The sequence below is a fragment of the Marmota flaviventris genome, chromosome 8 (assembly GCF_047511675.1).
Source record: "Marmota flaviventris isolate mMarFla1 chromosome 8, mMarFla1.hap1, whole genome shotgun sequence".
Classification (NCBI taxonomy): domain Eukaryota; kingdom Metazoa; phylum Chordata; class Mammalia; order Rodentia; family Sciuridae; genus Marmota; species Marmota flaviventris.
Window position 1 is genome coordinate 99,040,104 of NC_092505.1, and position 14,551 is coordinate 99,054,654.

Consider the following 14,551-nt stretch of genomic DNA (forward strand, 5'->3'; position numbering starts at 1 on the left):
TTGTGCATGGCGAGAGAAATGGATTCAGTTTCATTTTGTTGCATATGGATTTCCAGTTTTCCCAGCACCATTTGTTGAAGATGCTATCCTTCCTCCATTGCATGCTTTTAGCCCCTTTATCAAATATAAGATAGTTGTAGTTTTGACACACATACATCTTAACATATAAACTTAACACTTAAATTACAACTGTTAAAATTTATTTTGACATGAAAGTTATTAGCATTTACAGCTAGTTTTCTTCAAATGGTTAAATATTAAGATTTTTTTTTTTTGGTGGGGGAGCGGGCTTCTCAATTCAGATGACATGTAAGTACGTAATTTGAGGAATAGTGTGAGAACAGTGATTTCTTTATTTAAGCATTTTCTCAAATCCTACTACAATAAGATTGTATGGTTTTTAATACATGTATATATTTTAAGGTATGCCTTGAATGTGGTGAAGATTATTGTTCAGGATGCTTTGCTAAAATCCACCAGAAGGGGGCACTGAAGCTCCACAGAACAACACTTTTGCAGGTATGACTTTTTATAATGCTTTACTTGCAATGTATTTATAAAATGTTTCAATGTAAAGACATTTAAAACATGTTTAAATTAGAACTCAGAATGATTTACCTTAATTTCTAAAATTGTATTATGTACAGAGAGTCTTGACATATATCTTAAAATTATTTTACTGAACACTAATCTAGATTCTATTTTGCTATTTAAACTGTGTTTTAATATAGTCCCTGAAACACTTAACTTGATTGGAATCTTTAGATTATGCATTCAGTCCATGAACTTGACATTTTAAATTAGACAATATTTTTATCTATTGTGGTTTTAAATGAACATATGGCTTATTTTAAGTACTAATTGTAGCTTGTGTATGAGTAGAAATCTCTTATGTTTTCTTTTCATATTCATTTTAAAAAAATTTTATTTGTTCTCACTCATAATTATTTAGATAAGTTCAGCTCTCAGGTTTCTACATTTCCTTCCACATATTGGAAATTTTTATTTATATAAATATTTATATAAAAATAATTTTTATTAGTACATTAGTATATTTATTAATATGATATTCATGTTTATTTATATGAATATATGAAAGCTAAATGAATGTATATGTGTATAATCATTGTCCCTTACTTTTAATCTTTACTGTTTAAAATGCCTCAACAGAAGCCCTGTAAAATGGCTTTAAAATTCAGATTACTTAAACAATAAATATGGTCAGATACATACATGACATCATACTAGTTACATATAATTATGCCTGAATTCGTTATTGATTTAATTCAATTTACAGTAATTTATTTAATGCATATTAATAAATGCCCTCTAGAAAATAAGATATGTGCTAGGCAGGTACATTAGATGGTTAATATTGATAGCATTTTGTTCCAAAGGACCTGGACATAAAAATGAGAACCAAGGACCTCATGTAATGGGTTAAGAATTTTAACATCTTGTAGACAAAGGGAAGGAGGTGATCAGATCTATATTTTAAAACATTACTGTTAAGGTTTCAATTTTTACATGTTACATCAATATAAATATTGGTAACTCTCAAAAATGCTGTGACCCCAGTTATGATTATCACAAATTATCAAGTATAGACCTAACTTACATTTATCAAAGTCAGTTATTTTTGAATTACAAATGTTTAGAGTTTTCAAACAAAAGTAATCTTGGGAGAACAAAAACTAACCTGGTCCTTCTCTCCTTTGGTATATTATAATTATATCATATTATTCTCTATAAAAGTGAGTCATTAAGATTCAAGGTGGAGGATTAGAGGCAACAAGTCTTCACAAGTTAAAATCAAAGCAACAGAAGTATAGCTGCATGATAGGGTGGATGTCCATGGGAGAGTGCTGGAATGTAATAGTCAAGAGACAGAGACTTAGAGACAACCAGAGTTTTTGGATAGTGGAAGTGTGGGAAAAACCGAGCATCCAGCTGGAGGGAAGGCACCCGTCATCTGTGGGGGTAGGGTGTGTAAGTGAGGTTCTCCCTCTAGCACAGAATTTGCCATCCTACAGAAGAATAAACAGAGTTTGCATGGTGAGCTGGCTCTGGAGAGAGTTTTAGTACTTCCTGATATATTCTCACAGTGCTGTAACTGGCAGTCATCTGAATAAAGGTCTTATTGTGTGAGTTATAGCCCTGAGGTTCAAGAGTTCCTGCATTTTCCTATCTCCCGCCACCTGCCCCCTCCTCTCCCTGGCAATATGTGGCTCAGCAGGTGGCCACTCTAAGAGTCAGTTTGCCCTGGAGGAGGGACTGTGACTTAGACCAACTGAGAATCCTATGTGATGAAAAATGAGGGGGAATGGAAGGCACTTTCTTTTAAAATCAGCAGTTTGAGTGTCCTGCTGTCAAGAGCCTGGGGGTGTGAACAGTCTTGTGTGATTTTCTGAGGGAACCAAGTCTGGTAGCACCAGTCATGCAAAGTGAATCTTGCAGGTCCCACCTTTCCTTCTCCCAGTGTAGTTCTTTTGCCATTCCCTTGGCTGGTGGGGTTGGTGAGAGATTTGCTGCAGAGCCAGTGCTGGCCCCACTTTCAGAGAAAGCAGCCCACAAAGTTCTGGAGAGAATCCTAGGGGGATTCCTCATTCCAAGACAGTTGACAAAAGCTGCAGCACTGATGTTAACCTTGCCCTTGAAGACTGCAGCTCTAAAACCCTCAGAGTTTTTGCCAGGTGAGTTCAGCCTTCCGCTGGACCACTGACATACTGTGATATTGGCATTTTTCCCACCCCAGGAGTGTGCAGCTCAAAAAGTTCCAGAAGGAATCTTTATTGGGGGAGTTTCACTCTCTAAGTTAGCTCATTCCAGGAAGCAGAGCAGCTGAGAGGAATTGCAACTGGTTCAGCTACAAATCACTTCTGCTAGTCAACAGGCAAGAAAGAAAAGGGGGATGAATAACTCCTAAATTTTGCTCTGTCTGTGGAATTCACAGCCCAAGAAGACTCAGAGAGAAGCTTTGATCTGCATAGGTGGCGAGGTTCCTTTCAAGTACCTGGATGGAGAGGAAGTTTTTGATTTCTATTAATATTTTTATTCTTGTTGTTGAAGCTGTTTTTGTTTGTTTGTTTGCTTGTTGTGTCTCTTTTTCTATCTCTCTAGCTTTTTTAAAAAAATTTTTACTCCTTCATTATTTTTCTTCCCCTTTTATTCTTTGTTCCTATTTCAGTTTCACATCTGCTTTCCATTTCTCTCTTTTTTTTTCTTGGAAATTTTTAATTATTATTTTTTTCTTTTTTCCCTTTAAAAATTGTTACTGTTATCATTTTAAATTTATTTTATTCTACATCACATTTTCCCCTGTCTTCTATTGTTTTTCTGTTGCTTTTTATTTATTTGGTTTTTCTTTGTGGTGCTGGGAATTGAGTCCAGGACTTTGGACCCATTGGGTGGGTCCTCAGCCACTGAACTACAATCCTGGCTCAACTGAGAGGAAGTGCACTTTGTTGCAGGCACAACCTAGTCCTGCTCAAAACTTGGTGATACTTCAACTTAAAGAAAAGATGTGTGTGTGTGTGTGTGTGGGGGGGGACTTTCCCAGCCAATGACCTATCCCCAACCAGGCATAACAAGTGGAATCTTATGGCTTGCTCCTGGACACTCACCCCCATAGCAATAACAGACATGTAACACAAAAACTGTCTGGACACTGAACTTATGAAGATCATCAGCACTCATAACTGTTTCACCCTATTAGATTGCACATTTTTTAAAAGACTAGAGATAAGTGCCACAGAGGGGAGCTGTGACCCTGGACTCTGCATCTCCCCATGAAACACCAGGGTACTAGTATCTGAACAGAGAATAAAAGATTCAGGACCTTCATAATGACTGGAAAAGCCAGTACCAGAACTGTTTTCAAGTAACTCAATCAGTATCAACTGTATCTGAGAAACCCCTATCACCTGCTAGGTGCTTCCACTCCCATCGACCAGAGTATCAAAAACAGGTTCACCCCACTTATCCCACTGCCTATACCACACCTGCCTGAATTACCAGAAGGACTCTCTCTTGTGAGACTGACAGAAAAAGGAGGCTCCTCATACCCTGACATTGTATACATTTTGCCAAAAGATTCTAAATACAGCCACAGAAGCCATTGGGAGACTGTACTATGAAGTCCAATTGGAATAAAACTCAAAACTACACAGAAAACTGATACCCAAAGACACTTTATCAAGAGAACATTGCTTACCAAGAGGATCCTCGCATAAAGGTAGAAGAGATAGCCATACCAATAGATGCACAAATTTCAACATAGGATCTAAAAAATATGAAAAAACAGCATTAAAATGTAATGTCGTAAAGTTAGTAACACCATAGTAACAGATTTCAGAGGTACTAAAGTGGATGAAATGCTGGATAAAGAATTCAAATAATGATTTTGGAAAAGCTCAATGAAATCCAAGAGAAGAAAAACCAATAGCTGAATGAACTAAGAAAGATAGTATAGAATGTGAATGAGCATTTCAATAGAGATTTTGGAAAAAAAAAATTGAAGTCTTGGAAATGAAAAACTCAAGTCAGATTTAAAAAACAAACAAACTCAGTTGAAAGCCCCAACAATAGACTAAATCAATCAAAGGAATAGTGGAGCTTGAAAACTACTGGACACTAAATTTGCATTCAGATAGCAATACAGAATAAAAACAAGAATGAAGAGAGCACTCAAGATATCTGAGCACCATTAAAGCCAAAGATCTGCTCTGTTGGCATACTGGAGGGAGAAGAGCCACAGGCTGAGGCAGAGATAACCTGCAGTGAAATAATAGTAGAATACTTCCCAAATTTTAAGAAAGATCTGGCATCAAGAACTCTGAAAGAGATGACCAGAAAATAACCTGCCCATGACATATTATAGCTAAATTGCTAAAAGTATAGGACAAAGAAAAAATATTAAAAGGTACAAGAGGACCAAATCACATTTAAAAGCAAGCCCATTAGATTAAAAACAGATTTCTTAGAAGAAACCCTAAAGGCAGGAAGGGCACAGAAAATGTATTTCATGTCTTAAAAGAAAATAGTTGCAAATCAAGAGTAATATAGCCAGCAATATTACCCTTCAGAAATAAGGACCTTCCAAGGTAAGCATAAATTAAGGGAATTCATGACCACTAACTCAGTATTTCAGAAGATACCATAGTGAACTCTACATGCTGACAAGGGGGAAAAAATAATGTACATGATCATGACAGCATGAGAACGAATAAATCTCATTAAAACAATGGACATGCAAATGGAATATAGGAGAGAAGCAAACATTACTAATATAGTCAATCATCAAATGTAAAAGATGAATAAGAGAGAAACATATATATAGAATATTCAAAACAACCAGAAAAAAAAATCAGTCAAGTGCCCAGAAGTCCACACCTTTCCATAATACTCCTGAATGTAAATCATCTCAATTTACCAATTAAAAGAGGTTGATTGGATAAATCAACCACAATGGTTTAAAAAAACAAGAACCAACAATATGCTGTGTCTTAGTTACCTTTTTCATCATTGTGATTAAAATACCCAACAAGAGCAACTCAGAGAAGGCAAAGTTTATTTTGGCTCAAGGTTTTAGAGGTTGAGTCCATGATTAACCGACCCCACTGGGTCTGAGATGAGGCAGAACCTCATGGTAGAAGGGAGTATTGGAAGATTACCTCTAGATAGGGAATAGGGGTGGGAGAGAAAGGGAGGGAGAAGGGGAATAGCATGGATGGTGGAAGGAGACCCTCATCATTATACAAAATACAAGTATGAAGGTGTGAATTTGGTGTCAACATACCTTATATACAAACAGATATATGATAAATTGTAGTATAAAGGTATATTAAGAATTGTAATGCAAAAAAGAGAGCTCATGTATAATGGCATAATTTGGCGTGGACATACTTTATATACAGAGTTACGAAAAATTGTGATGTGAATGGATAATTATGATTGTGATGCATTGCACTATTGTCATGTATGTAAGAAGTAAAAATAAATAAAGAACAAGGTGAAAAAAAAAAGAAATAAATCAGCTCAGAACATGGCAACTGTGAAACAGAGAGCTCCACTCAGCAGGGACAAAATATGAACCCCAAAGGCATCCCCCAGTGACCTATTCCCCCCAGCCACATTCTACCTCCCTGTGTTTACCACCCAGTATAGTCCATATTTATTATATTAGTTGATATACATTGGTTGATCCACTAATTAGGTTAAAATGTTCATGATCTAATCATTTCATCTCTGAACATTCTTGCATTGTCTCACACATAAGTTTTTGGTGGACATCTCATATCTAAAGCATAACATGCAGCGTGCAAGTTCACCTCAACTGCAAAGACAAATGCAGATTGAAAGTGAAATGATGCAAATGATATTTCAAGAAAATAAAACAAATGCACTGACAAAATAGACTTTATGAAAAAATCAGGAGGCAAAGGTGACTACATACCAAAAATGAGAACAATTGGTCAAGAAGATAATGACTATCTATATACAATGAATGTCAGAGCACCCAATTTTCTGTAACAAGAACTACTTGACATAAAGAGAGATAGAACTATATATAATAATTGTGAATGACTTCAATACACCACTTTTTAAAATATATTTTTTAGTTGTTGATAGACCTTTATTTTATTTTTTTATATATGGTGCTGAGAATCAAACCTAGTGCCTTACACATGCCAGGCAAGTGTGCTACTGCTGAGCCCCAGCCCCAGCCCTCAGTATGCCACTTTTGTCAATAGATAGATCATCCAGACCAAAAAAAAAGAAGTCAACAAACAAACATCAGAATTAATTTGTATTATAGATCAAATGGACTTAATAGAAATCTATAGATTATCCAATTGAAATGATCCAGAATAATCCTTTTCTTTAAATCAACATATGGAACTTCTTCCAAATGATATTATATATTAGGCTGTATAACAAGTTTTTAACAAATTCAAAAAATATAAATAATGTCTTATATTTCATCATATCAAAAGAGAATGAAGCAAGAATCAACCAGCAAGAGAAAAGTACAGAAATTCTGCAATCATATAGAGATTGAACAACATGCATTTTGAGCAAATAGTGTGTCATTGAAGAAACCAGAGAGGAAATTCAGAAATTTCTAAAATCAAATGAAAATGGAATCTCAACATACTGAATGAAACCTGTGGTTTAGAGCAAAAGCAGTAATGAGAGGGAGATCTATTGAAATGAATGCTCACATTAAAACAAAAACAAAAACCCCAAAACCAAACAATAAGTAAATAAAGGCAGATGATTTTATTTTATTTTTTTAGGATCATCTGCCAGATATATCATTTATTCATCAGAAAATACACACTGAGTTCAACCTGTGCCTCAGGTATGGCATCCTGTGCCAGGCACTCGGGAGGATGGTGGACAGGCATGGTTTCTTCTTCTTCCTCCTCCTCCTCCTCCTCCTCCTCCTCCTCCTCCTTCTCCTTCACATTTGATTGATTTTATTTTTTAAAATACATGACAGCAGAATGCATTACAATTCATATTACACATATAGAGAATGATTTTTCATATCTTTGTATATAAAGTATGTTCAAGCCAATTCATGTCTTTATACATGTACTTTGTTGTTGTTGTTGTTGTTTTTTGCATTACAAGGCAGAATGATTTTAAATAAATAGCTTAATAATGTATCTCAGCAAAAGAAGAACAAATTAAACCCAAAGTAGTAGATGGAAAGAGATAGCAAAGATCAGAGCATAAAATAAAATGGGGACTAAAAGAACAATGCAAGGGATCAATGAAAGAGTTGGTTCTTTGAAAAGATAAACAAAATTGACAAACTATTAGCTTACATAACCAAAAGAAAGAGGGGAAAATAAAAATTTAAATCAAAGATGAAGAAGGAGATATTGCAATAGATGCCACTGAAATTCAAAAAATCATTAGAGAATATTTTGGAAAACTGTATTCAAGTAAATTGAAAAATCTAAAAGAAATGGACAAATTTCTGGACATGTATGACCTATCAAAATTGAACCAAGAGAATTAAAAAAAAAAAAAAAAAAACATATCCACCAATAGCCAGAAATGAGACAGAATTAATAACGAAAATCTCTCAACAAAGAAAATGCCAGGATTTCCCTGGACTTCCAAAGAACTAACAGCAAGCTCACCAGTCTATCCTATGAAATAGAAAGCCTTTTAAAGCCATCCTATGAAACTAATATTAGCCTGCCACCAAAACCAGAACTACAGATCAATATCCCTGGTAAACTTAGATGCAAAATTCCTGAATAGCTTGGCTATTGGTACATACCTATAATCTAAAATACTTGGGAAGCTGAAGTAGAAGGATTACAAATTTGAGGCCAGCCTGGGCAATTTAATCAGACTGTGTCTCAAAGTTAAAAATTAATGAAAAGGGCTACATCACTCTATGATATAGTGCTTGCTTTCCATGCATGAATCCCTGCATTCAGTTATCAGTACTGAAAAACAAACCAACCTCAATAAAATACTTGGAAATCAAATTCAACAGCACATTAAGGAGCATATGCCATGATCAAATTGGTTTCACTCCAGGCAAGTAAAGATGGTTCAACCTACAAAAAATCAATAAATATAGCACATAAATAATATCAAGAATAAAAAAAAACTTGTGAACACTGCAGTGGATACAGAATAAGCTTTGGGTGATATTCCACATCCCTTCATGATAAAAATTGTGATAAAATTAGTTACAGAAGGATCATACCTCAACAACAAAAAAGACTATATGTGACAAACCCATATCTAATACTGAACGCCAGGGTGCCTACTCTCATCACTTATATTTATTAGAAATTTTAATACATATAAGAATTAAAGAACCAAATCATGTCATTTGCAGGATGGAGAGAACTAAGCAAAATAAACCAGACCTGGGAAAACAAACAAATATCACATATGTTTTCTCTCATATGTGAAAACTAAAACCATAAAAATTAAAAATGAGACCTAAAAGTAGAAGAGGGACTATTAGTAAACAGGAAGAGGACTGGGAGAATATGGGGGAGATGGAAAGACATGAGAGGGTAGAAGTGATGGTGAACATGACTGATGCATGATATATACATATATGGAAACTTCACAATGAAACCTGTTAATTTGAACAATTTACATGTGTTAATTTCAGAAAAGTTCAGTGGAGAAAAATTAAAACCTTAAAATTAAAACACAAATGCAACTTACTAATTAAAAAAGCGAGTCTAATATATAAATAATATAGAATTTAACTAAATGCCCTCAGCTTTGAAGGTAAATAGTATGAGTACTCCACTGTATGATTTTACTGGGAATTTTTCATTTATCAAAATATTTATTCAGACATTTTCTGAGTGACCACTAGTAAATTGAAGTATTGTGCTTGCTTGTAGGGAAGATTAAGAATAATGAGAACTGACTCCTTCCCTTAACTTCAGAATTTGAGCTTCAGAATATATCTGAGTTCAATTCTCCTTTCTCTTGTCTTTTTCCTCTCATCCCTCTCCCTTTGCTCCCCTCGTCACACACATACAACTGGACTTTCCTGTGATATTGCTTACTGTGACCCAGATGTAGATATAGTATGAGTCATATCATGCTTACTAAAAGCAACATGGCATAGAGGATGCTTTCTAAACATTTTTGAACATTTTTCTCTTTTATATTAGCATCACTAAAATGGGATGTTGTATATTACAATCTTATACAATTCTAAACATAAAATTGACTGGGAAAGTGAGAAAATTTTTCCTAAATGTGTATTAAGTGTCATATGCTATGTAATTAAAAATATGTGATTAAAAATATTCTTTCTTCCATAAAGTTTCTTTGGGTTAGGTAGTGTCTTTGCAGAATGTTTGTAGCAACCTGAAGACTATTTTTGCTCTCTTTATTGAGCAATAATTGACAGATACCAATTATATACAATTGGTGTGCAGGTATGCAATATCATGTTTTGATATACATATACTTTGTGAAACAATCTTCAAAGGCAAGCTAATGAGCATATCAGTCACTTCACACCACCAATTTCTTTTTCTTTCTTTTTTTAAAGTTTTGTGGTAAGAACACTTGTGATTCTGTCAGCATCACATTTCCTAGTTTTGATTGCAGAAGAGGAAAGGTTGGCAAGCCACAAATAGTAAGATGATCTTTAAGTTCCCAGTGAATCTCAGATTATAGAACAAACATTCATCTCTAAAAGTTAGTATGAATGAATTACATAAGTATACAACTCAATGAGCATATAGCCTATGTGGATTCTGGACAAGTTTCTCCAAATATAGGGGTTCTTCTCTTACTTAATGTTATATATATGTACATGACATTATATAAATCATACATACATATATACATATATACATAATGCAATATATATATATATATATATATATATATATATATATATATCATGAAGTAAGAATTTTTTAAAAAGTGTCTCTTTGATGTTTGTGTTGCTTTTTTATATTGCCCTCCTTTTAGTGGACAATACTCTCTTTGGGCAAGTCATGGGAAGTACATTTTCTACTAGGAAAGTGGAATGGTGTTATTGGTACTTGGCAAAACATGCACAGACCACCTGTACCAGAAACTAAACCTATGTTGCTCTTATTCTGTTTTTACATAACCATAAAATTGACTGGTTCTTTTCACCCACTAAGATAGCTAGGGAATGAAGGACTTTGAAGGAGACAATATTTTCCAGATAATTTAAGTAAGTTTCTCTATTCAAGAAACAAAGTTATAAATCAGTAAGTTATTTTCTTAAGATTCCACATGTTAGTGAAATCAGGCAGTATTTTTCTGTCTGTGCCTGGCTTATTTCACTTGCATAATGTCCTCTAGGTTTATCCCTGTTGTTGAGAATTACATTATCTCCTGTTTTTGCTGAATGATATTCCACTATATGTATATTGTTGCTGTTACTACAAGAAAATGTAAGAGTTAACTATATGAGGTAATGAGCATGTTGACATGATTGGCACCAGTATTCATTGCACTATGAATATATCTATTATATGTACACGTTTATATATTAAATCATGTTGCATTCCTTAAATACAGGTAATGATGAATGAATGAAATTCGTTTTTTGAAAGAATTATTTCAAAATGTTTTACATACAGTATGTTTTACATACTGTCTTAGTAGACAAAGTGCCGTGAATATAGTTCCACTCTTTATTAGTTAGCCATGTCCATGATTTTGATTTCCTGTGATTATAACAGTTAATAAGAAAGAGGTCTCGACTAGCTGATGTCAGTTGTATAACCCAACATCCCCCCTAAAAAGGTCACTGTTCTGGTTAGTGCTTCCCTGTTGTTTAATGTCATGGCCTTGCTTGTTCCCTGCCATCACATCTTGGTTTCAGTTGTCCCTTTGGCTTTCTGTCCTTCTCTTCCTGTTACTGTTCGTCATTTAGCCTTGTAGTTTTTTCAGTCACCTTGCCTTTATTCTCCCCTTGTTTCTGTTATCTCCCCACCCCCTACCTGCCTTGGCTTTGACAGCCACTTGGCTAGTCAACAAGGGGCAATCTATTTTAGCCTAGCTCTCTTTGGCCAGTGATACTGTATTTCTGGTTTTCACCATTTTGGTAACTATTAAAGTCAGGAGGCTTTGTTGACTTCTAAAATCTTACATAATTTGAGAAGTCAGGGCAGACATCTTATTGGGTGGATAGTAAGTATTACTGTATAAAAAGCAAGTTTTCTAGGCTAATGGCTGTTATACTCTATATTCTTTAACCTATGATGCCACTTCTAGTTATTATAAAATGTAGCTAAATTTGATAGTTGCAGACCTGCAAACCATTTCAGCTGCTATTCTATGGCCCAGTTAGTCTTGTGATTCAGCCACTACGGACCATTTTTTGTACCAGCATATCTTGTTTTCTTAAGAGATAAATCCCTGAAAAATTGAAAGCAAACAGTTACTATATCCATGTTGACTCACACTATAATTTCAAAGGGTGTTTCTTTTGACTTATGATTGATTTGTACTTGGCAGTGATTCAGAGCATTTCAAGTTTATTTGCCTTCTCCAACCTCTGTTAAATAGTTAAATATCTGCAAAACAAAGCATAGATGCATGAGAGGAAGTACTTAGTAAAAAAATTAACTTCTGTATTTAGAAAATCATCAACACTGAGGGTTGAGATGAAGATTTTTTTTCCCAGATGATAAATAAGTTCTTAATATGTGAGGCAATCCTATTTCCTTCTAACAACATATAATCATACAGAAGAGACAAAGTTAATCAGAGGGAAAAGAAGATTGGGGAAAACAAACAAAAGGCTTTCTATTGTGAAAAGTGTGGTATGCACAAGGGAGGTTAGCTTGGTAAATCATTAGTAGATTGTGGTATTTTTTCTTAATTGAAATGAAGATGTTCTTAACTGGATAAAGAAACCTTGAAAGGGGGGATGATTAGTAATGAGAGAGAAAATCAAGGTCAAATTCCCATGTTTTCGGGTATGAGCCCTTTTTTTCTCAAAGGAATGGCTGTATAAATATGATTATAATTGGGAATGTATATTGAGCAAACTTGTAGGAATGTAATTACTGGACTCAGTGACCTCAGTTCATGTCAGAATACAGTTTACACATGGTAACTTTATAGATTTTTTTTTAATTGACAATGACCAATGTTGGCTTTTAGGTATCACATTATTAGTATCTTGTTAATATTAAGAACAACCCAGCATTTTCAGATCATCACTAGTCATTTGGGATAATATCATAATTACCTGGATGATCTTACCAGGGCCAGTTTTAAATGCTATGTATACGCATCTGTAGATTTGACAGCAGACCCCAGGGCCTCAAGTACATGAGTCCTCACTCCTCTGCTGCTAGAGCATTGTCTGCTGATGGGCTACCATTGAAGACCTTCCCAGGAGTCTCCCTTTCCCAGAGGGAACTGCCTGCTGCTTCTTACATTATATCCCTCCTAGAGGCAGTCTTGTCTTTATTTTCTTTTACTATAACTTAATTCCATAGACTGGATAATTTGTAAAGAATAAAAATTTACTCAGCTCATGGTTTTGGAGGCTGGATACTTGAAAGGGCTGCATCTGGTGGGGGCTTTCTTGCTGACATGAACTCTCTCTAGAGTCCTGAGGGTCATACAGGGCATCATGTAGTAAGAGTGGTGCATGGAAGAGAGCCTCACCTATTTTTATACTAAATCCAGACCCAAGATACACCTGTTAGTGCATTAATCTTTTAATCAATGAATAGATTATTTCACCCATAGAGTCTCTGTCCTCAGGACCCAATCACCTCTTAAAGATCTCACAGGGTCCCACCTATTAATATTTCACAATGGGGATTAAGTTGCAACTTGAGTTTCAGTAGGAACACCCAAATCATAGTTCAGCCCAGTAGAATCCCAACAGCTCCCTTGCCTCCATTTGGCACAACTAGGATGGGCCTTTACAATTCCTCTTTTGTGATTGGCTTTGGAGTTCATCTTTCTCTTTGTCCAATACCCCTTCCTTTACTTGCTTACAGGTGTTGTTCTCAGAGCACTCTCTAGTAAAACTCAGGGAGGCAAATCTCAGCAGTTATTTTCTGTGAAAACTAGACACATGATAATACGGAGTTCAGGGTGAAATTACAGGTAATTGTTAGCATAATTTTAGAGTTCATTGGGATTTTTGAAGGTTAGTACATAGTGTGTTTTCCTTTGCTTTCCAAATCATGAACCAATTGAGAAATAAATATCGGAGTCAGAAGGTAGAAATGAAAATATTTACTTTATTATTATTGACATAATCAGAATTGGTAGTTGAGACATGAATATTAAAACAAATTTAACTTCCTGATCCTTTTTTGTATTGAATGTGTTTTCTCCAAGCTGTAGACATTTTCTATAGAAAGAGCCTACCCCAAATGTCATGGCTATCCAGATGATAATATCCTTGGCATGCAGCACTTAAGAGAACCAGAAGGGGCAGAGCTGAGAATGCTCATTTCTTCTCCTAAAGTCATCAATAAAATAGAAATATGCAAATATTCCTCTCCAATTGAATTGTTATAATTCACATGATTTGAGAGTCCAGATTATAAAAAAATTCTGAAAAAATGTAAAGCTGCTATTTATAAATACTAGGTAATACTGTAATAAGAGCTAGTTAAAATGTATATGAACTACTGAGGCTTCTTATTTTCAAACTGGTTTCTTAAATATGAATGAGGCTTATTCATTTCACTTTAGTCTGTGTGCACTGTCCTTCAGTATGATTGCTATCACTTTGTACTTCCTCTATCCAAGGATATTTTAAAAGTATATTGCTACCGATTTCATTCTTTTGTACTTCTGATAAATTTCAAATCATGTTAGAAGGATTATTTCTGTCTTGTTCACCACTGTATTCTCAGTGTCTGTACCTGATCTACATAAATCAATTTTTAAGTGAATTAAAATATGAATGAATCTCTAATGATATGATCAACCTCCTGAAAAAACTTAAAATTATATTTTAGGTTGCAAAGTTTGGTTTTCTTTGAATTTTGAAATCTTTAGAATTCATTGACCAAATATT

The 14,551-nt window shown here is 34.7% G+C and overlaps 1 protein-coding gene across 1 annotated transcript in view; it reads left to right on the forward strand.

The window, feature by feature from the left end:
* Positions 1–14,551, forward strand: part of Zbbx (zinc finger B-box domain containing) — a 189,314-nt gene that overhangs the window by 84,827 nt on the left and 89,936 nt on the right. Inside the window, exon 7 of the mRNA XM_027942150.2 lies at positions 424–519. Within this exon, the coding sequence (XP_027797951.2) occupies positions 424–519 (96 nt within the window). The remainder of the gene's footprint in view (positions 1–423; positions 520–14,551) is intronic.